Source organism: Erythrolamprus reginae, chromosome 2 (genome assembly GCF_031021105.1).
Source record: "Erythrolamprus reginae isolate rEryReg1 chromosome 2, rEryReg1.hap1, whole genome shotgun sequence".
NCBI classification, from domain to species: Eukaryota; Metazoa; Chordata; class Lepidosauria; order Squamata; family Dipsadidae; genus Erythrolamprus; species Erythrolamprus reginae.
Genome location: NC_091951.1, coordinates 270,091,396 through 270,118,328, shown reverse-complemented (window position 1 = coordinate 270,118,328; position 26,933 = coordinate 270,091,396). Strand labels below are relative to the sequence as shown.

The 26,933-nt window shown below is 38.0% G+C and overlaps 1 protein-coding gene across 4 annotated transcripts in view; it reads right to left on the bottom strand.

Moving 5' to 3' along the window:
- The window catches only part of GLIS3 (GLIS family zinc finger 3), a 195,460-nt gene that overhangs the window by 117,964 nt on the left and 50,563 nt on the right, over positions 1-26,933 (bottom strand). For 3 of the 4 annotated variants that reach the window (XM_070742593.1, XM_070742595.1, XM_070742594.1), the window contains 2 exons: positions 13,604-13,808; positions 10,491-11,604 (listed from right to left, as the gene is read on the bottom strand). In XM_070742593.1, the coding sequence (XP_070598694.1) occupies positions 10,491-11,604; positions 13,604-13,808 (1,319 nt within the window). Of the gene's footprint in view, positions 1-10,490; positions 11,605-13,327; positions 13,544-13,603; positions 13,809-26,933 lie in introns of those variants that run through there. The other variant, XM_070742596.1, reaches the window with a different exon arrangement.

Here is a 26,933-nt window from a genome sequence, read left to right as displayed (position 1 = left end):
GCTTCACCCCTGTTTAGGCTAATTGGCTTACCTTTGGTCATTTGGGTAGGCAGGTTAGGGGCGGAAAACTGGGTGGTGGTTTAGCAACTGTGTGTTCTCCGTTGGGCATCTTTGGGGATGATTGACAGGTTCTCTCCAAAGGCTTGTGGTGTGAGCGACCTGAGCAATTGGGGGGAACCTGTCTTTGGGTCCTGCCCATTTACTTCCCCTTGTAGGGGTTAGCAGGCGGGACCTCCCACATGCAAATGCATGGCAGTGACTCAGGTGAGGGCGTGGTCCCTCACCTGGATCAGCATGGAGCTATGGCCATAAGTTGCCCCGAAAGTTTTGCTGACGTCATTTTCCGCCCCAGAAGCAATTGTTTGACCCTGCGGGTCCTTGTTAGGGTTATAGTTAATTATGCTAATTTATGCTAATTTATTTAAATAAATTATGCAAATTAATAAAAATGACCCCGTTTTAAATCCAGCTCTTGTGTCCTTGTCGTTACTCCGCCTCTTCTGCAAAAAGGGGCGGGGAATTCCGGCAGGGAATTCCCATGCAAGCAAATGGGAAATCCCGGCGGTGACAGTCACAAGGAAGGGGAATCCCTTTGGCAGTCAGAGAGCGCAGGTGCAGTAAGAGAGCCCACAGACCTGAGCTCAGGTTCATAAGATGGAAAGGGTTTTTAAGATGAGGCAAAGAAATCTTAAACCCCAGGTTCGTATCTCAAAAAGTTTGTATGACGAGGGATTCATAAGACGAGGTATCACTGTATATACATTCTCTCACCAGTGAAGAAAAACTCTGGATTCCACTCTTTACCAGTCTCCATCTTTCATTGTCCCCTTCCTGTCAATTCCTTCAAAAATGAAAGATTTTTACAGTTTCACTTAATGCAATTGACTATTTTTGTTCTCAGACACAGTAAAAAGGAATCATTAAGAAAGATGAACCCAAAGGCTAAGCTTTCCATTCATTTCTCCAAGTAAACATTTTCTGGTGTTATTTTCATGTTCCATAGATTTTTCAGATGCTGTGGTGTATATGCAAAGTAATTTATATTTACATTTGCACAACAAAATATAAGATTTTGGTTTTTCGAATTGGAATGTGCATTTTCCAATCCCTTCCCTTTTTTTTGTTTGCTCTCCCACAACCTTCTCTCTCTGTGGACTCAAGAGCTGTAATTAATACCTTCTTGGCTCTTAAAATATGTTAAGCAATTAAAACTGGCCTACTCATCATAATCAGGGTATGGCTAACCTTAAAAACTTTATTCATTATTCATGTGGAAAAAACACAAAACTAATTTTAGATGTCATTCATATGGTAATATGTCTTTACTGTTAGAGACAGGAGCTTAATGTGAAGAAGTGTTCTGTAGAAAAATAGGCAGTTTCTCATTAGAGTTTTCTTGTGTCACACAGACATGGAAAAAATCAATTACTTTCATGATTCTTTTAAAAAAGAAGCATGTAAAAGGAACAGCCATTTTAACAATTTATTTAATGATATTTTGTTACTGCCTGCAGAAATCCTTCTGTGTTTGGTTTTAGGCTATTTTTCTTTTTCTAACACGTAATCTTTGTCTAATTTTCTCTTATTCCATCTGAAGCTTGTTCCTTGCTCCAACCTTTCATATCTATTGTCTTCAAACCTCCTGCTGTGTATCTGGAGTAATCTAATAGCTTGCTTTTTATTATGAAACACAATTTTATTTATTATCTGACAGTTCTGAGAGAATGTCATCCAAGATATTTAGATATCCTAGCAAGCCAAAACAGAAGTGGAAATATTAATACACTGAAATCTTCACCACAGATGTAGTTCAATGTAACAGATAGCCAAATGCTTCAACATTTATATATATTTTATATATATATATATATATATATAAAAGCATAAACTCCATGATGAATGCCTCCATTTCTTTCATCACTTCAACTTCCCTGAATAGATTTTGAAGCACTTCACAAATATCACCTCGAGGCTCGACTACTGTAACGCTCTCTACATTGGGCTACCTCTGAAAAGTGTTCAGAAACTTCAGATCGTGCAGAATGCAGCTACGAGAGCAATCATGGGCTTCCCCAGGTATGCCCATGTTACACCAACACTCCGCAGTCTGCATTGGTTGCCGATCAGTTTCCGGTCACAATTCAAAGTGTTGGTTATGACCTATAAAGCCCTTCATGGCATTGGACCAGAATATCTCCGGGATCGCCTTCTGCCGCACGAATCCCAGCGAACGGTTAGGTCCCACAGAGTTGGCCTTCTCCGGGTCCCATCGACTAAATAATGTCATTTGGCGGGACCCAGGGGAAGAGCCTTCTCTGTGGCAACCCCGGCCCTCTGGAACCAACTCCCCCCAGAGATCACAATTGCCCCCACCCTCCTTGCCTTTCGTAAACTTCTCAAAACCCACCTCTGCCGTCAGGCATGGGAGAATTGAAATATCTTCCCCAGGCCTATATAATTTATGTATGGTGTGTTGTGTGCATGTTTTTTAAATTATGGGTTTTTAACTTCGTATTATTAGATTTGTATTGTACATTGTTTCTATCACTGCTGTGAGCCGCCCCGGGTCTATGGAGAGGGGCGGCATACAAATTTAATAAATAATTAAAATTTAAACCTACAAGAACTGAGAAAATAATTTTTATAAAAGATCCAGAAGAAGTAACGTTATTCAGGGAATTGTAAATAAAGTCAGAAATAACATTTCTATATCCTCAGTGGTAACTTCAGAAACGGACACATAAACTCATTATTCTCACAAAACAATAATAGGTGGTTCCTTCAATGCACATGAAGGTAGATATAGGGGGGAAAAACCCATTTTTTGAATTATTTCATTTTTTGAAAAAGACCATTCTAATAATAATAGCAAGATTTATAGACTGCTTCATAGTGCTTTATAGTCCTCTCCAAGCAGTTTATAGAATCAGCATATTGCCCCTAATAATCTGGACCCTCATTTTACTGACCTTGGAAGTAATAATAATTTATTAGATTTGTATGCCGCCCCTCTCCGCAGATGCTGCGATTTCGCTGAGGTTTCCCTCGCTGGGAAACCCCACCTCCGGACTTCCGTTGCCAGCTGAAGCACCCGTTTTCACGCTGGTGGGATGCCCCTGCAGAATTGCAAAATCCGGAGGTGGGGTTTCCCATGGAGGGGAGCCTCAGGGGAATCCCACCAGCGTGAAAACGGGCACTTCAGCTGGTAATGGCCTCATTACTAGTGACAATTCAGCAAGAAATGGGTCCTTTTCTTGTATTACCCTTACATCAGGTGTAATAACAATATCCAGCATTAAGCATCTATTGTCCCGTTGGACACATTCCTTTAGTCAATCATTGTAATTAGCTACTTGGCACACAATAGCCACGGCTATAACAATTACTATGAATTCCATTATTTAAAAGCACTGGCATGTCTTTGTTATACATTCAGCTGTACTGGGGCAATCACAATACCTTCTCTCTTTTTTAATGGATAAACTGTTTGCATAGCTAAAATTGCCATGAGATTTTTAAAAGTAATTAATCACCCTTAAAATAAACGGGCTGATTTAGGCATTCTTATAACCAACGTGATGGATATTTACCCACCATTCAATGAAAGCAAGTACAGTAATGCAAATAATGTTATTGACTTTGGCATAAGCCAGAGCAGCAGTACTGTGCACAGACTCAAAAAAGGCCTTGTATTATTTTTTTCTCTACTATGGACAAAAATATTAAAGAAATAATACATAACAACATCTTATTACTATGATAGCAAATCTTGAATAGCTTTCTGGGCAAGATCCAAAGCTCTTTGGCAAGCAGACTGAAAAGGTTTTCGTTTCCATCTCAAGCAGTAGGTAGCAGCACCAGAAGATGCTTGTGAAACGAACAATTTGAAAGGTCTAACTAGGCAAAGATGCTATCCAGCCAGTTTGAACCAACTTGTGTCAAAAACTCTTGTTGTTTTTTAATTACAGGTAATCCTAAAGATACAAATTATAATTGCAAAATTGCAGGTGTGCTGAAAATGACAGGAGGCAGCAACATGAGCCGGGAACATATGACCTGGCCTCCTTCCATAACATGTCCAGAGAGGTTCAAAAAATAAGTGTGCAGTGGGTGACAGGCAGTAATGAGCAGCCAAAATTTTTACTGCCACACTGTGGGTGTGGCTTATTTAATGGGTGTGGCTTGATGGTCATGTGACTGGGTAGGAGTGGCTTGCTGGCCATGTGACCAGGTGGGAGTGACTTGAACGATCATCATCGTTCAAGTGAATTGTTAAGAACGTGACTTACAACCTCACCAGTGTCGCTGTCTGGGGTGACAATTTGCTTTGCATTTCCCGCGCTCTCCTTCCTGGGTCACCCCCGGCCTCAGGCTGGCTTGCTAGGCGAATGGATGCCGATAAGCTGTTGAGAAAAGAGGCAGGAGGAAATGAGCCCCCTGCAACTCCTGCCGGTGCTGGTCTCCATGCCACTTTCCGAGGAGGAGGAGGAGGATGGGAAGGGGGGTAGTCAACTGGAACTGGGCACACAGCTTCATTTCCGCTGGTGGAACTGCATTCCACCCCGTCCTGCCTGCTGCCCACCCCTGATGACAGGTGTGTGGGGAGTAAGGCAAAAGCTTGCAGAATCCTAGTGGGGCGAGCAGGAGGGGGCGAGAGGCAGAGGAGCTGGCACTGTGGTGCCCCTGCAATTTGACCATAATGGCGAATTATTACAGGAGCATTGCAGTGGCTGTAACATTGAAACAGGGTCGTAAGTAGTTTTTGGGGACTCTATCATAACTTCAAACAGCCTTTAAGTGACAAGCCGTATCTCCACATACGACCACAATTGAGCGCAAAATTTACATTGTTAAGTGAGACATTTGTTAAGGGAGTTTTGTCCCATTTTATGACCTTTCCTACCACAGTTGTTAAGTGAATTTGGATTCTCCACTGATTTTGCTTGCCAAAAGATTGCAAAAGATGATCACATGACCTTGGGTTGGGGCACAGCAATGGTGATAAGTATGTGTCGGTTGCCAAGCATCAGAATTTTGATCACATGATCGTGGAGAAACTTGTAAGTGTGAAAAACAATCATGTCACTCTTTCAGTGATGTAACTTTGAATGGTTGCTAAATTAATTGTTGTAAATTGAGGATTACCTGTATTCTCATCAACTATGGGAAACATGCTGTCAGCCCATCAAGTAAGACCTAACTAAGAATCAAATCAAGAAAAAAATATTTTATTGATAACAATGTAGACATTCTGAGCAGAATACCTATGTAAGCAGTAGAGGACAAAATCAAAGTTCTGAATTCATTCATTTTGAATCTGGAGGAATTAAAGGAAGTACGCAAAACTGAATCACAACAATCACAACTATCTAAGAATCAAATCAAGAAAAAAATATTTTATTGATAACAATGTAGATATTCTGAGCAGAATACCTATGTAAGCAGTAGAGGACAAAATCAAAGTTCTGAATTCATTCATTTTGAATCTGGAGGAATTAAAGGAAGTACGCAAAACTGAATCACAACAATCACAACTGAAAAATTGGAAAGATAAATGCCTGCTGCAATTCTGTCATGTTATGAATATGTTGGGCTTGGACAGCACTTGCTCCTATATATTTCTGCAGTTTATTGTTTCTGTTATCTTGAAGCTCATTTTCTGTATTGGGTCATTTTCTGTATTGTGTCCTTTTGTATTTTGACTTAATCTTTACTTAATAAAAGCAAAGTTACTTTAATATTTATATAATATCGACTGGATCCTAATCATTCCTTTTTGTTCTCTGATTATTCCATGGGTTCCTGACCTCTTACTGTCGAATGTTTGGATGTTTGCAACAGATACAGAAACCCTATTCTTTTTTGTCTTTTTCTATTTAAATTTAAACAATCCTACTTTAGAATAAAATGTTCTACACATTTTGGCGTCATAGGAAAAAAAGCCTGCCCTGCCTTTATTTTTCAAAAAAGATAATGGTATCTGGAAACTATTCATTTTAAAAGAAGTAACAAACATTGTTTTGCCTATTCGTGCAAATATTATTTATGCCCATTAATTTTAGCAGTGTCTTTTGTGAACTTCATTATCCTGGCATTCCATGCTTCATGAGAAACTGAGTAGATATCGTCAGGCTTTGAGCTAAATCTATACAGATCTATACAATCTGTATTCTTTTTCAAGAGAGTTATAAATAAGCGAACAACTCTGGCTGCAGTAACAGAATGTTCTCAAATGCACATATAAAACAAGCACCAGCATGTAACAGAGCTACCAGAGCAGAACTTGGGAGTTCACAAGACTAAAACTTGGGCATATGAATGGCCCAAAGTATTAGAGGGTGGCAGGGGAGAGATAATGTAATGTAGACAAGCCTTTTATGCTTTCACAAAAGAAAATCAGCTTTGTCCTTCTATTATTAGCATGAATCCTAATTAGCATTAACTGATCTTTCATTGTTGGTTCAGATAAGTTTGTTTGCTTAGTGGTTTGTTCTTAATACATTCTTCAATGCAACTAGGAAAACAGTAGACAAGAGAATTATTACCATATTGGTCCCACAAAAGGAAAAGACAGATTAGATAAAAATAATAATATTTCCTGTACAAAATAGATTTGTCAGTTGAAAGCTTATAGGGAGAAAAAGTGGCTTTTATAATACACACAAAAAGATGCATAATTTTAAACTGATGGAATAATTGAAATCACCACTTTAGGAAGAAAGAAAGCCACAATACAACAACAAAGAGAAGTGGGGGAAATGTTTTTAAGGGAGCATTAAGGGGCAAACCACACATTTCCGCCATAGTATAAGATGCATCACACCTATTTCTTATCAGAAAAAGAAAGTGACTGTATACAGTAGACAATTATCTCATTCCTCTGCACTAGCATGTTTTTTGGGCTGTCTTTTGCCCCCCAAATGCTTGCTGCTAAAAGTACAGTAGCACTTTAGCAATGACCTGTACCAGATGTTTTATTGAATTATGATTAACATTATCAAGGAACTAAATAACATAAATCCAAAGAAAAAATATACAGCAAGCACACAAAAATTTAAAGTCTGCAAAGAGAAATTCACTATGCACATGCAAAGTTATCATTTATATAAAATATTTCAATTGCTATTGACATAAATTACAAAATCCATCCAACTTTGATAAGACCTCTAGTTCCTAATTCTGATATTTCATTATTTTAACATAATGGTTGTTTTCTAATGTAGCCTTTTAATATGTCTTAATTGGTCGGTACATTAGAGTCTTCCAGCGTTGTGCAATTATCATTCTAGCTGGTAAAATTAAATGGAGAATAAGTTCCTTTAACTATATTTATGCTTGAGATTTAATCATGTAAATAAGTGCAGTCAGCCAACTTTATTGGCCAATATTGGAAGGTAATAATAATGTTAAAATAATGAAATATCGGCATGCCCAGAGAGCGGGGGAGAAGAGACGGCAAGGAGAGCCCCATCTTGCTCCAGGCATCTCGTTTATCTGTTGCCAAACCCCTCCCCACCCGGCACTCCCTCTCGACGGCCAAGATCAGCAGGCCAGATTCGGGGAGCTGAATGCATTGCTGCCACCCGGAAAGAGAACAACATCAGAAAGGGGCTCTCTCACAGCACCTCCTCTCTCTCTTATTCTCCTGAGTGACAGCCGTGTGTCCAGCTTACTGTATCTGGCCTGCTAATCTCTGGACACACGGCTGCCACTCGGGAGAAGAAGAAGAAGAGAGAGAAGAGGCGCTGTGAGAGACGCCATTACTCAGGTTATCTTCTCGGGTGGCGGCAGCTTGTTCAGAACTTTTTCTTTACATTGGAGTTTCACTGCAAAGACCGGCCGAGAGAGAGTAGTGGTGGAGAGAAGCGAGATGCTAGTGAGATGCATATCTCGCAGTCCACCCCTCCCCATCCCCTGCCCCATCTGCCACCCCCAAATTGTGCCTGAACATCTTTACCAGCTTCACCACTTTCTTGGCCAGTCTTTTCATGGAAACTCCTTGCAATGTAAAGAAAAACATCTCGTGGGTGCAAGAAGTTGTTAATTGCTTGCACTCATGAGATGTTTTGCTTTACATTTCAAAGAGTTTCCCTGCAAAGACTGGCCAAGAAAGAGAAGTGGTGAGCTGCCAGACTCTGGTAAGATGTTCGGGCACAATTTGGGTGTGGGATGGGGCAGGGGATGCCTACCAGTGCGGTCCAGAGAGACAATTTTGACACAATTTTTAGTGATATTTTTTTCCAGTGTCTCCTGAGAAGGAGCTTCTCGGCTGTGCTTCCGATGAAGAATACTTCAGCTTCAACCACAACAACACAAGAGCACACAACAGATTTAAATTTAATATTAACCGCTCCAAACTTGACTGTAAAAAATACGACTTCAGTAACCGAGTTGTTGAAGCATGGAACTCATTACCGGACTCCATAGTGTCATCCCCAAATCCCCAACACTTTACCCTTAGATTATCTACGCTTAACCTATCCAGATTCCTAAGAGGTCAGTAAGGGGCGAGTACAAGTGCACTAGAGTGCCTTCCGTCCCCTGTCCTATTGCTCTCCTATATCTCCTATACCTTTCTTTTATTCCTATATCTCTTCTTCTATTCTTTCATTGATATGTTCTATTACTATATCTTCTTTTCTATTCTTTCACGAAGATGCCGGCGAAAAATTGCTGAAAATCAGGACATGTATTTGTTTCAGGGAAATGTTATAGCTGTATGTCCATTTTTCTCAGTGCAACTCTAATTTTGAATGAATGGACGTAAGCCAAGGACTATCTGTACTTTAATCCACACCTAGGATAATGAAGTCATGATTGATTGTAAAATTGTTTGCACAATGACTTACCTAAATGGAATAAAAGTACTAAATATGACATTTTTACAAGAACAAAAATAACATACAGAAAGGTTTTGAATTGCACAATTCTGCCATTGAATTTTAAAACAATGTTAGAGAATACAGAGGTTTTTTCCCCCTTCATTTCTTACTGGAGTCTCTTGGCCCTTAGCTTCCCATCTTGCAATAAGTAAGTATGACTAGTTCCAGCCAATGTAATTCTACATTGTAATTCAGTAAACAGGAGAAGGAAGAGCCAATATACAGTATTATGCAGTAAGGAAATGTCCAAAAATTCAAAAGAATAAGAAAGTAAGATCCTACATTAGCCAAAAAAAAAAAAAAGTTTAATCCATTTATTTTACTTCTGTTATTTAAACAAACTAGGTTATTTTGTTTATGTGTGAGGCAATCTTATAAAGAGCATGCACCTATTGATCAAAAAGATTTGTGCAACTATGCTTTCTCTTTCTCTTTCTCTTTCTTGGAAGTGAAGGGGGAAAACAACATAATTATACATGGTAGTTTTCCACATTTTTCACCATCCTATCCAAATTTATTTATTTATTTATTTTATTTATTGGATTTGTATGCCGCCCCTCTCCGCGGACTCGGGGCGGCTAACAACAATAGTAAAAAAACAATATGTAACAATCCAATTTAATAAAGCAACTAAAAACCCTTATTATAAAACCAAACATACACACAAACATACCATGCATAACTTGTATTGGCCTAGGGGAAGGAATATCTTAACTCCCCCATGCCTGGCGACAAAGGTGGGTCTTGAGTAGTTTGTGAAAGACAAGGAGGGTGGGGACTGTTCTAATCTCTGGGGGGAGTTGATTCCAGAGGGTCGGGGCCGCCACAGAGAAGGCTCTTCCCCTGGGCCTCGCCAAACGACATTGTTTGGTCGACGGGACCCGGAGAAGGCCAACTCTGTGGGACCAAATCCTTTCCTGAAGCAAGTTGATTGTGCAATAACAGGCACATTCTTTGAAAGCTAATTTTATGGCAAATGATAAGGTCAGTAATTTAATAAAACCACATACAAGTATATATAAAATACCTCCTTCTCGCCTCCTACATGTGCTAGACAATTTAAAAAGTATTTTATTTTAGAATAGGATCGAATAACAGAGTGGGAAGGGACTTTGGAGATCTTCTAGTCTAACCTCTTGCTTAGGCAGGAAACCATATACCATTTCAGATAAATGGTTATCCAACATCTTCTTAAAAACTTCCAGTGTTGGAGCATTCACAACTTCTGGAGACAAACTGTTCCACGGATTAATTGCCCTGTTAGGAAATTTCTCCTTAGTTCTAAGTTGTAATATGTGTGTGTACATATAACACTCCTCCACAAAGACCAGATCATTCTTTTTCCTAATTTGCCAATTTCACCCAGCAACTTTTTAAACTGAAACAGATTTTCAAGCACCCATAAACAGAAGATAATTTGTTTCACTGTACTCTAGTTTAAAACACGTTTCTCCTGATCATTTCCATTTGTTTATTCGTTTTCCTGAATTAATATAAGCAAACCTCATTTTCCTTTTTGTTGGGACGTTTTCATAAGAAAACACCAGCATAGCATTTTTAAAAGATTTGCAGAACTTTTGAGTGTGAACAACACCATCTTAAACTTACCGTACATTTGTTTGGCTTCTCTCCCGAATGCACTCTCATATGGATAAGCAATTTGTAACGGGCGTTAAATGGTTTGTATCTTCGAGGGCACCCGGCCCAGAAACAAGTGAAATCTTCCCCTTTCCTCTGGTCTATGTGAATTTTTTCTATATGCCGCACCAGCTCTTCTTGCTGATCGTAGGTAGCACTGCAGTCTATCCAACGACAGCAGTGCTTGCCACTGAAGTCATCGAGTTCACTGTCGTCATCTAAAAAACACTTCTGGATAGATGCAGGCAAGGAAAGTGGACGGGGATGGTTGATGAGCGTATGCTGATGCGCGTGATAGGGAGGTGGTGGACCAGCGGGAGGAGGGACCACGGGGTGAGCCAGTGAAGAAGCGAAGGGAACGCTATTTGCATTCCCAGAAAAAACATCCCCCTGTCCGCCCTTCCCAAGGCCCATAGGCTGACTCTCTACTAGACAGGTACTTTGTTGAACCATCATATTATTTGTGATCAACGGCTGTAGATTGCTTTGCTCCAACTGTTGCATGCGCTGGTATTCGCCGTTTCCATTTTCACTGTAGTCCGGAGGGATAGCATTGCAATTAGCCACAAGAAGCCTTTTTTGAGGATTTGGTATAGAGCAACTCTGAGGAATGCAGCTTCCCTTTATTCCTAAGAAATGCCCATAAACCTCAGGTTGAGGAGAGATGTTGCAGGGAGATGTCCTCGAACCATTTATATACGCAACTAGGGAAGTAGGGGAGGTGCGGATGATCGTGTTGAAGTCAATCCCAATGCCATCAGACAGCGGGGACAAAGAGAGCGCCCTCTTTTTCGTGGAATGAGATCTAGCTGAGGAATGGTGAGGGCTAGAATAAGGGGGATGGCTGTTTTCCATGCTGAGCAAGTAAGATGGCAACGAAGTGGAAAAATTGTTGGCCATGGATATCCCAGACGTAGCATTTGTGACATCACTGAATTGGCTGCTGGTTTGTGAACCCGAGTTGGAGGGAAGAGAAGGATAAATTCTATAACCATGAAACCACTCTTGTTTGACACTCTGTAATGACTGGCTTTCAGAAAGGCTCAAAGTTGTGGACGCCAAAGATTCCCGTGATATGAGGGATCTGTGTAAAGATCAGAAAAGAAAGAACAATGTAATCTTAGCAATTGAATCCTAGATCTTGGTAATTACTGACAGCCTTTGACTTAGAACAATTAATTTAGTGACCATTCGAAGTTAGAATGACATTGAAAAAAGCAACTTACGCCCATTTTTCATGCTTATGGCCGCGTGATCAAAAATTCAGATGCTTGGCAATTAGCTCATATTTATGATGGTTGCAGTGTCCTGGGATTATGTGATCACCTTTTGCAATCTTCTGGCAAGCCAAGTCAATGGTAAATAATTACTTAACAACCATGTCACCAACTTAACAACTACAGTGATTCATTTAACAAATGTGGCATGAAAGATCACAAAGTGGGACAAAATTTACTTAACAAATGTCTCGCCTAGCAATGGAAATTTTGGTCACAGGTCAAGGACTATCTGTATATGGAACAGTTGGCATACACAGCTGAGATACTTATTTTTGATAATCAGATTTTAAAACTTAAATCTTAATCTTTGCATATTCAAATGAGCACCGTTGTCACAGCTGTGACATATCCAGTACGGTGTCACCATAAAAATTTAGCCTTTTAGTTCTATGTACATCTCAAAAGCATCTTCTGAAGAACATTAGGCCCTCAAGAAAGTAAAGTAAATAGTCCATCAAGCCTTTTATCTGCAGTTCCCTGTTCTTTATGTATTGCTGAGACTAATTTCCAATGTCAGCAGCAGCAGCAGCAGTATCATATACAGTGGTACCTCATGATACGAACTTAATTGGTTCCAGGAGGAGGTTCGTAAGGTGAAAAGTTCGTAAGACGAAACAATGTTTCCCATAGGAATCAATGTAAAAGCAAATAATGGTGCAAATCCTTCAGGAAATTCCCAAACTTTAGAAGGGCGGTGAACAGAGGGCAGGGAGGAGCAGCTAAAGGGGGCGGGTGGAAGAAGCAAGACTAGGCTAAAGGGTGAGTGGGAAGGAAGAAAGGCAAGGGGGCGCCCCTCCCTTTTCTTTCTTCAAAAGACACCATTTCAGTGCCTCTGCAAGCACGTTGTTCTCTGCAAAATCTTTCCTCCTCCAAGCCGCCCCTCCCTTTTCTTTCTTCAAAAGACACTCTTTCAGTGCCTGCAAACACGCTGTTCTCCTAGTTATTTAAATGCAGTCATTTCTCCCTCCAAGCCGCCCCTCCCTTTTCTTTCTTCAAAAGACACCCTTTCAGTGCCTGTGCAAGCACGCTGTTCTCCTACTTTTTTAAATGCAAACTTTCCCCCTCCAAGCCCCCCCTCCCTTTTCTTTCTTCAAAAAAGGGGGGGAAAAGAAACCCCTTCATCCCAGCAGCAGCGGCTTGGGTTCGTAAGGTGAAAATAGTTCGGAAGAAGAGGCAAAAAAATCTTAAACACCGGGTTCGTATCTTGAAAAGTTCGTTAGAAGAGGCGTTCGTAAGATGAGGTACCAGTGTAAAAAAAAAGAAGTAAAGAAGTAAAAAAAGAAGATTCTGCCAAAAAAGAAGTAAAAAAAAAAAGATTCTGCCAATTTGGTTATAAATTCATTCATTACACGGGCTATCTACATCAACCACAGATATTTATCATAAGAGATTAAATATCACTGTACCCTATATAATATTTCATTAATAAATCAATCAGGGTACTACATTTATTTACAAGAAATTTAACACTTGGTACATTTCACTCAAGTTTATTTAATGTTTTTCTTTCATTTATTTAAAGCTTACCAACATTACTGTAGCCCATAATTCTAATATCATGGAAGTAAACTCAGAGGAATCAATGGCATGTACAAAACTAATTATTGATCCATTCAAAATGCTGTAAAGATGAGAATGTGGTGGCCACATTGATTCTTGACTGCAATACAAATGTTAAGTGGTATGTGTACCAGGAAAGATCATTCCAAACTGAATAACATAAAACACTCTTCTGATGGTGCCGATATATGATATGACAAGCCTTGCTATATTATTGAAGAAAATAAAAACAGAACGCAAGACCTTGTATCGGATGGCATATCTGGATTTGACATATTCATAGCCCTCTGTAAACTAGGACTGATTTGGTTGCATGCTCTCGACACCTGCTGAGCCGAAGGAGATAGGGATCCCAGTCTCTGAACCACCATTGGGCTGCTGGTGATTATCAAATTGTTGCAGCTATTTTTTCCAACAGACTTGCATTGAGATCCGCAGACAAACGCTCCTAGAAATAAAGAAGTCAGATAAACAATTATATCATCTTTTTAAACAGGTCGGTTAATTAATCTCTAGTATGTTTCCCCTGCATCCATGCAACATTAAGGAAAAATGTTTTCATTAAATGTGGGCATACCATATGTTAAGAGTCCTCCTCTGAAGGACATGGGCTATTCAAAAATTTGAAAAGCTAATGAATAAATAAATAAAGTCGCAGTTCATCAATTACATTAGTGAGGAGAGCACATTATGTAGATCATTTTAATGAAAATAAATGCAGGGTTGCAACTTATTTTGCTTTGCACTACACTTATTCCAGTTCATGTAGTGAAGGTATCAGTGCTTGGTACAATAGGCACAGATCTAAGTATCTTTCTCCATAGGCCAATGGATGATTTCATCCAGGAACCTCATGTGACTTAGTCCTGTGGCAATGTAATGTTCATCTATGTAACTTCTTTCCCCTTCCTCACCGCAATTAGCTTTATTTATTTATTTATTTTGTCCAATACACAATGAGGGTTTCAGTGGGTATATATATATATACACATAGTAAAATACATGATGAAGGTTATAGAGGAGATACTCATAGTAAAATATATCTAAGAAAGAATAGAAAAGAAGATATAGTAATAGAACATATCAATGAAAGAATAGAAGAAGAGATATAGGAATAGAAGAAAGGTATACGAGATATAGGAGAGCAATAGGACAGGGGACGGAAGGCACTCTAGTGCACTTGTACTCGCCCCTTACTGACCTCTTAGGAATCTGGATAGGTCAACCATAGCTAATCTAAGGGTAAAGTGTTGGGGGTTTGGGGATGACACTATGGAGTCCGGTAATGAGTTCCATGCTTCAACAACTCGGTTACTGAAGTCATATTTTTTACAGTCAAGTTTGGAGTGGTTAATATTAAGTTTAAATCTGTTGTGTGCTCTTGTGTTGTTGTGGTTGAAGCTGAAGTAGTCGCCGACAGGCAGGACATTGCAGCATATGATCTTGTGGGCAATACTTAGATCTTGTTTAAGGCGTCTTAGCTTCTGGAGGTGTGTGTGGGGGGGGGGGAATAGCTCCACTACAAGATAGTGCCTTCTGCTTTTGACCCTCACAGCTGGCCTAGAGGTCCACCCTGTCCTATGGTATTGAAGGCAACGGGGAGAGATCAAGCAGAACCTTGATTCTGTAGCTTTCATTAATAAAGGTCTCTATCAAGAGCAACCAATGTACCTTCAGTCTCATTAACAAGCCTGCATCCTGACTGCCAGGGCTCCAGATAACCCATTTTCTCCAGGGTTCTTTGGAACTGCAGCCCTGCTACCATCTCAACAGGGGGTAGGTTGATAATTACCCAAGATAGTTGAGATAAGCTGTGGCTTTTTTCAGAAAGGATTGTATCACTTCATAGGCGGAAGTTTGGAAGCAAAAATGGTTATTAAGGACGTATTTACAACTGCCCCTTTCACTAGCCAGATAGGGCAGGGTGGTAGTAGAGCAACCTGTCCATTTCCCCAGGACCCACAGATCAAATCAATCCTAGATTATTTCACAATAGACCCTTCTTCATTACAGCCAAACTGGGATTTCCCCAAATGAGATCATGTATTTTTAAACATTTCACAACTAATTTTTAACTAAAGTACATCAAACCAACAGAATTAAAGTAGACTATTGTGTCATATTGGAAACTTATTGATAATCATTAGAACCAGCAAATCTATGGTATTCATGGTAAGAACCTCACCTACAAAAAGATATTGACAAAATTGAACGGGTCCAAAGATGGGCTACAAGAATGGTGGAAGGTCTTAAGCATAAAACGTATCAGGAAAGACTTAATGAACTCAATCTGTATAGTCTGGAGGACAGAAGGAAAAGGGGGGACATGATCGAAACATTTAAATATATTAAAGGGTTAAATAAGGTCCAGGAGGGAAGTGTTTTTAATAGGAAAGTGAACACAAGAACAAGGGGACACAATCTGAAGTTAGTTGGGGGAAAGATCAAAAGCAACATGAGAAAATATTATTTTACTGAAAGAGTAGTAGATCCTTGGAACAAACTTCCAGCAGACGTGGTAGATAAATCCACATTAACTGATTTGTATGCCGCCCCTCTCCAAAGACTCGGGGCGGCTAACAGCAATAAAAAACAATGTAACAAATCTAATATTAAAAAGCAATCTTAAAAAACCCAATTTAAGAGACCAATCATACCAACAAACATACCATGTATAAATTCTATAAGCCCAGGGGGAAGGGAGAAAAATTTTTCAATTCCCCATGCCTGACGACAGAGGTGGGTTTTAAGGAGCTTGCGAAAGGCAAGGAGGGTGGGAGCAACTCTGATATCTGGGGGGAGCTGGTTCCAGACGGTCGGGGCCGCCACAGAGAAGGTGTAAAATGGAAAAGGAGTATAAAAACTAAGTTTTCAAATTCTATTTTTCAGCCCAAAATATCTAACAAGGTAAATTTCTTGATTTCTTCAGGGAATATAATTATATATTTTTGCCAGTTATTTCATAGTGGAAAACAGGGAACTATTTTTAAGGTCAACTTTAACTACAAATTGGCGCTCTGAAATACCTTTGGCCTTTTTCAATATTCTCTTTCTAGAGGAAAAAAAAGTGTCTATCTATATGCATTAGTAGTAGTAACATAGTGATAAATTTACACTATGCATTCCTGTAACAAGAATTTGGCTTTCATGTTGAAAATACAAGAATCCCTTTCCCTGATTCTTTTTATAATCTGAGACCTTTGGTTACTGCAGAGAGCAAGAAAGATGACTGTGAGAGAAATCCATTACCAAAATGATAAGGGAAAAAAATACCAGTTAAGTTCAAAACAAGAAGTATGAGCAAGTAACTCAGACTGACACATCCTTGATCCACATCCTGTGCTTCCCAGTGGAAAGGAGAGTAAGGCAGAGTCAAATTTGTATGATAATATTACTACAGTCAATATTAGTAAAAGTACTTTCAGCTTTTTAATGGTTTGGTGAGGCTGACAGTTATATTCCAGAGGAAGTTTCCATCTTACATTACTCTCAAGGATATGGTAGGAAAGAGTAATCCCCTTGTTTACTGTTAACTCCTGGTGAATTCATTGTCCTTCCTGTGTATTTTTTTGCAACAAAATTATCAAAATAGCTTTCCACTGCCTTCTTTCTATATTTTCTTTAATATACACTGAGAGCATATGGACCAAAGCAAATTCCTTATATGTCCAATCACACTTGGGCAATAAAGATTTCTATTCTATTCTATTCTATTCTAGTCTACTCTACTCTACTCTACTCTACTCTACTCTTATATTTAGACTTGTCAACTTCCTAATCTGCCCACTGCCCTATCATTCTTGGTTGCCTTTCATTCTAAGTATGGCTCCAATCCTGCTTAATTTTCTGGAATCAGACAAAGTTGGGTATGTATGGCATGTAAAGTATGACAAGATAGAGACAACAACTCTAATATTGGTGGTAATTATGGGATCTATAATTAGAGAGGGCTTTAAATTGAAGAAGATGCCAATTCTGATTGCCTTCTTCAAATTTGGACCATAACATTTTTTGCCCGCTAAAATATGTGACGTTCCTGTAGAATGTACAGGGAATTCTATTAACATTTTTATTTATCATGTAATTTCTATTCCATAATATTATTAGAGATGGTTTTAGAATTCTTCATACAAACACTGCTTTTTTCCATATTTTTTTGTTTTTGACATTATTGTTTATCATATTCACATTAAGCTCTGATTAGGGAACTGTAATTAGCAAAGAATAAAGATACATGAAGTTAGGCATTCATAATCAAATGAACAGGATTGTCAGCTAAAGTGTGAAAAAAGCCAGTGTGTTGAAAAAAATAAGATAATTGTGAAAGGCAATACAAAAACTAAATGTCAAATAAAATGAAAACAGTTCTGTTTATTTTGCCCACTCAACCACTTTCAAAACTTGGTAAAAATTATTAGGAAACACTATATTAATGGTCCTGCATTTTAGTACCATGTGTGAAAAACATAAAGAAGGTTTGAAGAACAAGCCACTTTACTGGACCTCTTAAACAAGAATATCATCACTGCTTCCTTATTGAATGCCTGTCTCTATGAAGAAAGCACTAAGTTAAGTTGCTGACTGGAGAGACAACCATCTACTGTATTTAGTTTGCAATATTTTATTACCACCATCTCAAGTCTTTTTTTCGCTTTTAGCTTTTGCTTCTGCGCACGAAGCAAAAATACGCTGGGATACATGCATGCGCGCTCAAGAAAACTGAAGCTGCACGCGCAACACACCGTTCGCTACCAGTGCGCCGCCCTCTACTGTACCGGTAGCAACCCTCTATGCCTTCATAGCCGGAAATTCATTTTGATATCTTATTAAATGTATCATATATCATTTTTTATTAGAGACATTTAAATTAAATGAGATCAAATCTGAATTTGCAATTACAGTGGTACCTCATGATACGAACTTAATTGGTTCCAGGAGGAGGTTCGTAAGGTGAAAAGTTCGTAAGACGAAACAATGTTTCCCATAGGAATCAATGTAAAAGCAAATAATGCATGCAAATCCTTCAGGAAAATCCCAAACTTTAGAAGGGAGGCGAACAGAGGGCAGGGAGGAGTAGCTAAAGGGGGCAGGTGGAAGAAGCAAGGCTAGGCTAAAGGTGAGTGGGAAGGAAGAAAGGCAAGGGGGGCGCCCCTCCCTTTTCTTTCTTCAAAAGACACCCTTTCAGTGCCTGTGCAAGCACGCTGTTCTCCTACTTTTTTAAATGCAAACTTTCCCCCTCCAAGCCGCCCCTCCCTTTTCTTTCTTCAAAAAAGGGGGGGGGGAAGAAACACCTTCATCCCAGCAGCAGCGGCTTGGGTTAGTAAGGTGAAAATAGTTCGGAAGAAGAGGCAAAAAAATCTTAAACACCGGGTTCGTATCTCGAAAAGTTTGTTAGAAGAGGCGTTGTAAGATAAGGTACCACTGTAAATCTAAAAAATCCATTCAATTTGAATTTCTTAGTCCAATTATAAAATTAATTCAGTTTGGAGACTTGGTTTAGGAAAAGTATGCATATATAGGCACAAAAATGAATGGAATGTTGACGGAATGATTTGATCCAGTACTCTTTGAAACTTCCCTAAATGCTAGAGAGGCTGAGCGCTAAGCAACATAGCATATTTTCATTTTTACTTATTCATGAGAAGTATAACAAAATTAACAATGAAGGAGACGAAACTACATCGGTAGAGAAAATAATATTTTGTATGCTACAGGTGCTCCCTGTTGTAGCAAAGAAATATAACACTTTCCTGTAACGGGGAAAAAACCATAAGGAGTGATTTCTCTTTGTGGATGCTTTTTTATCAAGCCATATTTAAAGCATGCCCCATTTGATCCTGGAGGCGGTGAGAAACTAGTGTTAACGATAATGCTGTTTTTAAAACCATTTAAATGCTTTACAATCTTGACATCAGGTATCAGAAAACTGAATTGTCTTAAGGTATCTTATTCTAGATATGGCAGCCTTCAGTTATTTTTATCTAGGTTATGATTCCAACGAAAGCACAGAACTTCCCCACTTCCAGAAATTAAAGAGGTGCCAAGCTCACAACAACAAACAACAACCATAACTAACATACCGGCTTTGGCCCAGAAAACCCTATATGTAAACTCAACCTTAGTGACTGGTTTGTCTGGAGTCACTTTTGGGGAAATTTGCACAGCACTGCAAGGGAGGAACATTCTTGCCAATGTAGACAGGACTAAAGAAACATTTTTTAATAGTATGAATAGCTTTATGATGAACCCCATATGCAGCTCTTTTGTAAAAAAGGCAAATTCCATGTTCTGGATCATTAAGGAGAAAAAAACCCCTAGAGTTTATTCCAGCAAGTGGACTTAAAAAATCTTCTGTGGAGTTTGAAAATGGATAACCCCAATAATATTTGGGAACTATATGGGTATAATATAAGATTATAATAAAGAGGGGGTTTTAGTTCAGAAAAACAAGTAACAGGAAACCTGATAGTAAAAACAAAGTGGATAGTGTTTTCTCATTTGTTTGTAACCTAGGTCTTTAATAAAGCTGAATGGAAGCATTTCGTTATAGTTAAATATATAGCATTTGCTACTGTAAGACTAAGAAGGGTCTCTAAAATTTGAATACAGGTAGTCTTCAACTTACAACAGGTCATTTAGTGATAATTCAAATTTACAATGGCACTAAAAAAGAGAGAGAAAATTTATAACCATTTTTCATATTTACAACCATTGCAGCTTCCCCATGGCCACATGGTCAAAATTCAAGATGCTTGGTAGTTCATATTTATGATGGTTGCAGTGTCCTGGGGTTTGCAAACTTCTGACGAGCAGAGCCAGTGGGGAAGCCAGATTCACTCAACAATTTAACAACCAGCTTAACAAATGCAATGATTCACTTAACAACTGTGCCAAGGAAAGTCATAAAATGGGGCAATCTCACTTAATGAATTCGGGGCTCAATTGTCGTCGTAACTTGAGGACTACCTGTATCTCAAAAATAAAATAAAGGAGGAAAAAGCTATCAACAACAAATAATTGTGAAGGGTAGAAATTACCTCTGGAGCTAAAAGCAGTAAAACTTTTAATATCAATTGCTGGGGTCCATATAGGGCACCGTTATAAGAGCAGATTGTTTCAATTTTTCAATTTCCCCATAGAGCCCGGGATTTCCAATGTGGGTTGAGAGCCTTCAAAAATAATTTAGGCTTCAGCAGATAAAGCGGAACAAGCCTTTAAAATTCACTTCTACTTTGCCTGGACAATCCACAAAAAGCAAATTCTGATACTGTTAATGTATGAGCAGATTAATCCTTGTTTACCAAGGTTGTGCGCGCACACACAGAGACGTTTAGATTGAGATTAGTTGTGAATAACTACTCAGCCACACACAGATATATTAACTTGAATTAAAGTTTACTTTGAGAAATAGCATGTTCCTATAAACAGTCTAAAGTCATACACATTAGTCAGAATAACAATCCAAATATTATTAAGTACATAGTCTTTCTTACTAGTTGTCTTTGTCATAATCAGTAAACAAAGATATCAAGCCTAAGCACATTTTAGCTATAATATATAACTACAATACATAGAGACTGCAGAGCTAACTTAACAGTGAGTAGCCAGACAAAGAGAAACAGAGAGGGTGACTCAGAGAAATAAGATATAAACTCTAGCTCCCTCTTGTGGCAATCTGCAATGCCTGCAGCCAATATATTGCCAATCCAACAGTTATGGACAGAGACCTAACAAATACTAGTTCTAAAGAAATGGGTCTAGCTAACTTTTATTAATGATGAGTCTCTCTCTCACACATATTCTTTTAACATCTGAGGGGTCAGGGTATTGCAAACTTTGAGAAATCTTCTTGTACATGGAATGCTGGGTCAGACTGGCTTTTGATCATATCCAGAGTAGCTTTGAAGTATATTTTGTTGTCCTTCTATATCTGACTGGAAAAAAGTTCTATAAGCAGCAGGCTCTAGCAGTAGCAAAGTGTTACTATACAGATAGTCTTCGACTTGTGATCACAATTGAGCCCAAAGTTTCTGTTGTTAAGCAAGACACTTATATTAAGTGAATTTTGCTCAATTTTATGCCCTTTCTTGTCACAGTTGTTGAGTGAATCCCTGACGCTGATAAGTTAGTAACCCAGTTGTTAAATGAATCTGGTTTCCCTATTGACCTGGCTTCTCAGAAGGTTGCAAAAAAAGATGATCACATGAAGTTGGGACCCAGCAACAGTCATAAGTATGAATCAGTTGTCAACCATCTGAAATTTTTATCATGTGATTAATCATGGGAATTGCTGCAAAGACTGTAACAGTGAAAAACAGTTATAAGACACATTTTTTTCAGTGCTGTTATATTTATTTATTTTATTTATTTATTTATTTATTAGATTTGTATGCCGCCCCTCTCCGTAGACCTGTTATAATTTTGAGCAGTCACTAAACAAACTGTTGTAAGTCGAGGACTCTCTGTATTATCAAAGACTTATTTCATCAGTGCAACTGTGACAACATTCATTGGGGTTTAAAGCTAGAACACATTATAATAATCATTCAAAGATTTATCAAAAAACTGATATTTAACTTTTAAGAAGAGTTTCATACACACAAACATCATATCACAACACATCATTCTGGAACCTGAATTCCTCTAACACAGGGGTGTCAAACTTGCATCGTCACAGCGATGTCACGTGATGTAGTGTGACTTATTTCACATTTACTAAACCAGGTGTGAGTGTGGCCAGCGCATGACACATCCGGCCCACCGGCTGTGAGTTTGACAGCTCCAACACCAGCCTTCTTCCAGAAGAATAGCTAGCACTCCCTAAGACTCCATTTCATTTCATGTTGTATGTACTTTATAGCAAACTAGTTTTCATTCATTTAATGAAAAGGAAATGTAGAAAAATGTCATTGTGGATTTATCTTGGTGTAGAACTGCTGCGTCTTCATTCAGCCTGAAATAAAAGGATTAACTTCCTGGCATGGTGTAATTAGGTCCATAGCTACAGTGGATTATAATAATTCTCTACCATTTTCAATTGTTTTTAAAGATAATGCTCTTGGCTTCAGCCGTGCCAGAGCTATTTAGATGCCACCTTTATGATGTCAACAAGAAAATATTGTAAGACTTTGCAATTGTATTAGCTAAAAATAAGGTTCGTGACTTTCAATTTTATATTTCCCCATATAAATCAAAATTGCCTTTATCAATAATTAAGCATTAATAATTAACATGTGCAAACATCAAAATACTTTATAGAAATGTTAATCTGTCCAGTTCCTCATTCTTCTGCCTGCCTATTTTGCTGTTTCTCCTCTTTAGTTAGTTAATAGCTAAGCCTCCGTCATCTCTGACATGCAACTAAATTCCCCAACGTGATTTTCAAAGAATGTGACTTTTATTGAAATTTTTGTTTTATTTATTGCTCTAATTTAAGACATTCATTTCATTTTACTCCCCCTCAAAATATTTTTATATCTTACAGAAAGGTTTTGTTACAAATCTGTTGAATTTTTGCTATTGTGAGTAAATCTTTACTATTAGAATATCTTTCTCACATCCGGTTATGAATTTGATAATGGAGAGATTTAGTATTAATTTTTTTAAAAGCCAAGTATTACACACAGATGATTTTAAAAGTCTTTATAAATGTCACATTTTTTCCTCAATGGATATTTAATATTCATTATAATTCTACTCATCGGCCTAAAAACTGAAGTTCATTGTGATTGGCATATGGAAAACAGATATATTTAAGTTTTAAGTAATAAAAAGGCTTGATTAGATTCAACTGAATTAGTGTAACATTATGCTTGCTATTTCAAGGTAAAGATTATTCTGTTCATAAGACTCTTGTCTTATTTAACTTTAGGAATATATTTTTCTGAGAACGATTAATTTTTATTACAAGCTGTTCTGAAACCATTTTTGACAATTATATTAGAAAACCAGTGGATAAATAAAAGCGTAACAACACTATTAACTATAGCAAGTTCTGAGAACTGAGCTACACATTACACTTAATATGCGCAGTTTAACTATGCTTTTGTTTCCTTGATTAATTAGTTACAGGGATACCAAATGGAATGGCTATTGTAAAGGCATTTCACTGCAAGGCAAGGTTACTTCATTCCACAGCTATCTTTGGAATGGAATGGGAATGTCTTGTGCCCCCTCATGCGCAACCAAGAGCTTCAGAAAATAAGTTCCCAGTGGTACCAATCTTGGAAAGCCAGACCATTTTTTTGCTTAGTAATAGAAACCAAAAACTTGGCTCTGTACTGTACCTCCTGCAGACAAGGAGTCATAGGACTGAAGATTGTATCCCATAAATAAGCTTTCTGAACAGAGAACTCAACACTAGACCTATAGCCAATCTACAAAAGTTTCAAAGATGTTCTTCAGAGATGTGCTCCCTGGGTAATTGAAGCAGTTTCTATTAGAGAGGCTAAGAGGAGGTTTTGTGTCTAGGTTAAGAATAGTGATCCAACTGGAAGACTGGGAAAAATTATGCTCAGTAAACTATAAGATGATGCTATCAATACCTTATCAAGAAAACCTCTATAAAATGTTTTTCCGATGGCACTACGTGCCAGCGCACTTAGCCAAAGTAAATGTGAATGTAAGCAACAAATGTTGGAAGTGCAAAAAAGAGGTAGGAACATACTACCACATTTGGTGGTGATGTACGGAAGCAAAAAAAATTTGGACTCAAATTCAGACATGGATGGAAGAAATATTGGATTATAAACTTGAGATGAAACCAGAAATGTACTTATTAGGAATAATTAGAGGCAAACGTAGTAAAGAAAATTATTATTTAATAAACCACATACTCACAGCTGCAAGATTAGCATTTGCACAAGTATGGAAACAAGAAAAGACTCCAAACGAAGAAATGGTGATTAAAAAAATGTTAGACCGCGCCAAATTTAGTAAACTAACATATGAGATACAAAATCAACAAAATAAGGACTATTATAGAGTGTGGGGAAAATTGTACAATTGGGTGGAAATTTAAAAAAATACATAGTAAATGGAATTGTAAAAGATTAACTTTTTATGAATATAGGAAACTGTAAATGTTTAATGTTGTTTGTATGGTGTTTAAATGTTTGTATGTTAAATAAATTCAATAAAAAAAATTTTTTTAAAAAAAGAATAGTGATCCAGAGAATTGATTTCACTAAGAAAATTTATAAGGCTGCCCAAGTCATTCTCAGTGACTCCAGGTAACTTATAAAGATAAAAACCCAATACAAAAATAGAAAACAATTAAGTCCTATCCCCATGGCAACAACCACCAATCAAATAAGCCCCTTGATGGACTCCATTCCATTCTAGTTCCCAGGCCCAGTTCTTCAGGCCTTGCAAAAGGGTGTTAAAGGGTCCTCTTATCTCAATGGATAACATAAAAGGATCCCTTAGAATCTGAGATAGTTCACGGGAAGTCATACAAAAACAGTAGCCAAAAAATGTTAATAAATCTAGATCAAATGTCTATATGATAACCAAAAAGGATACTTGAATGATATACTGTAATCATTCTCTAAATCACTAATTTTCTTCTCTCAAACATAAAAAATTTAAATTCGTTGGATCATTCATTTGATTTGAAAGAAGTGAAGTTTATAGTATTGATTTTCCTCCTGAAAAGTGGTATGCCTACAGAGGAACCTCAGATTCTCAAGGTAACATCTTAGCATTTTTCCTTCCAAAACATTCTTAGTAAATGAGACAGACTACTTGCAGTTCAATGCCATGAGGTAATCAACCATATACTTTTCAGCATTGCTTGTAAGAAACTGACAAAGCAGCACAAAGAACAATGTCTCTCTTCAAGTGGAACTAGAGTAAGAAATTACCCAGAGCTGACCAGTGCAAACAATTCTGTGCAGGTAATTAACTTGGCTGGTTCAAAGCAGACAGAAATGAGATCACCACCTTCTATGGAAATACAATTTAGTTGCTGAGTTGAGACATATGAAAACAATGAGGTTTCTAAGGACTAAAACTAGAATGCCTAATGGAATACGTAGGCAAAAAGTCAAAGGATTGAAACCTAATGAAACATGTAGGTAAAAACAAAAAGGAGGAAGGAAAACCTTGCACGTTAAAAAAAAAAACCCCAATGTTTGTATTCGACTAATATAAGAAGATAAAGAAAACAAAATCAATGCTTAAAAGACACCCTCATTAATCTAAGTGATATTAAAAGTTTAATATAAACAGAAAATAAGAAAAAAAAAGTACAACCATAGGCTAAGGTAATCATACTAGAGGCCTAGATAATTAACTTTTTTGCAAATGCAGAGTTTTCTGGATAAGGCACATGCTTGGAATGTGACAGGCAGGTTCGCATTGATAACTATCCCTTTGTATCCTAAGTATCCGTATTGGAACAAACGACACTACAATGCTTTGCAGAAGGTGCCAACAGAAACATTTAACGGGCCACATTTCCAAGATAAATTACTCCCGACAAGATGAAAGACTTCACAAAAACTATTTTAAAAACATGTTGGGAAGGCATGTTGCAAATCTTTTAAAGGAGTTTTAAAGGAAGTTTTGTGAGGGAGAGAAAACAGAGCATAGAAAATAATGCAGAAACCAACCCACCCACCCACCTAAAAAAAGAAAAACTACTGGAAACAGGACTGTTCATAATGTTTAGTGTCTTTGTGTAGAGACAGAGCATACAGGAAGAAGCAGAAGTTTTAATGCAGAAAGCCAAATATTTTTAGTGGGCATTATTGCAGCCTGTTGGAATGAAATTCATGAAATGAATGTCAGGATTGAAGGGTACAATTTATTCAAAAGGAACAGACCAGACGAAAGACATGATATCCTAGGGCTGAATGTGAGTGTCAATTTGTACTGAGGGTCAAGCATTTGAGTCTATGGAGAGGGGCGGCATACAAATCTAAATAATAATAATAATAATAATAATAATAATAATAATAATAATAATAATAATAATAGGGTCTAGTCAAGCAGGATACAGAAGGGAACTAACAGGATGATAAAGATAGTAATAAGTGATAGAGAGAGGCCAGAAGTTCTCGGCTCTTACTTTAACTCAGCTTCTTCTTCCATGAGAACATGATTAAATGGCTCTTAAACAAAAGAAGGGAGTGCTAACCCAACATAACTAAAAAGATGGTAAGGAAGTATCTGAAAACTGTGACTGAATGTAACTCTCCAAGATTATTTATTTATTTATTCATTCATTCATTCATCTATCCATTCATTCATTCATTCATCTATCCATTCATTCATTCATTCATTTAGGCGGCTCACAACATATAAAAGGAAACACCCACGCCCAGCGACTCAGCCAGATGTTTGGGAGCCAGTTGGGCAAATAACTCACAAATTGAAGAATCCTGTGAAGATAGTATCCAGAAATATTCCTGTCAAAGAATGGCGAAATGGCTGTCACATCTATCCAAGCTGAGTGACTGAGTCAAAAAGCTGGAAGGTATAGGAACGGAGGTGTGTCTTCAACAGCTCTAACAGACTCAGTCCAATCAGCTTAGTTGAAAAGGTCAGCCCATTCCTGGATGCTATATTC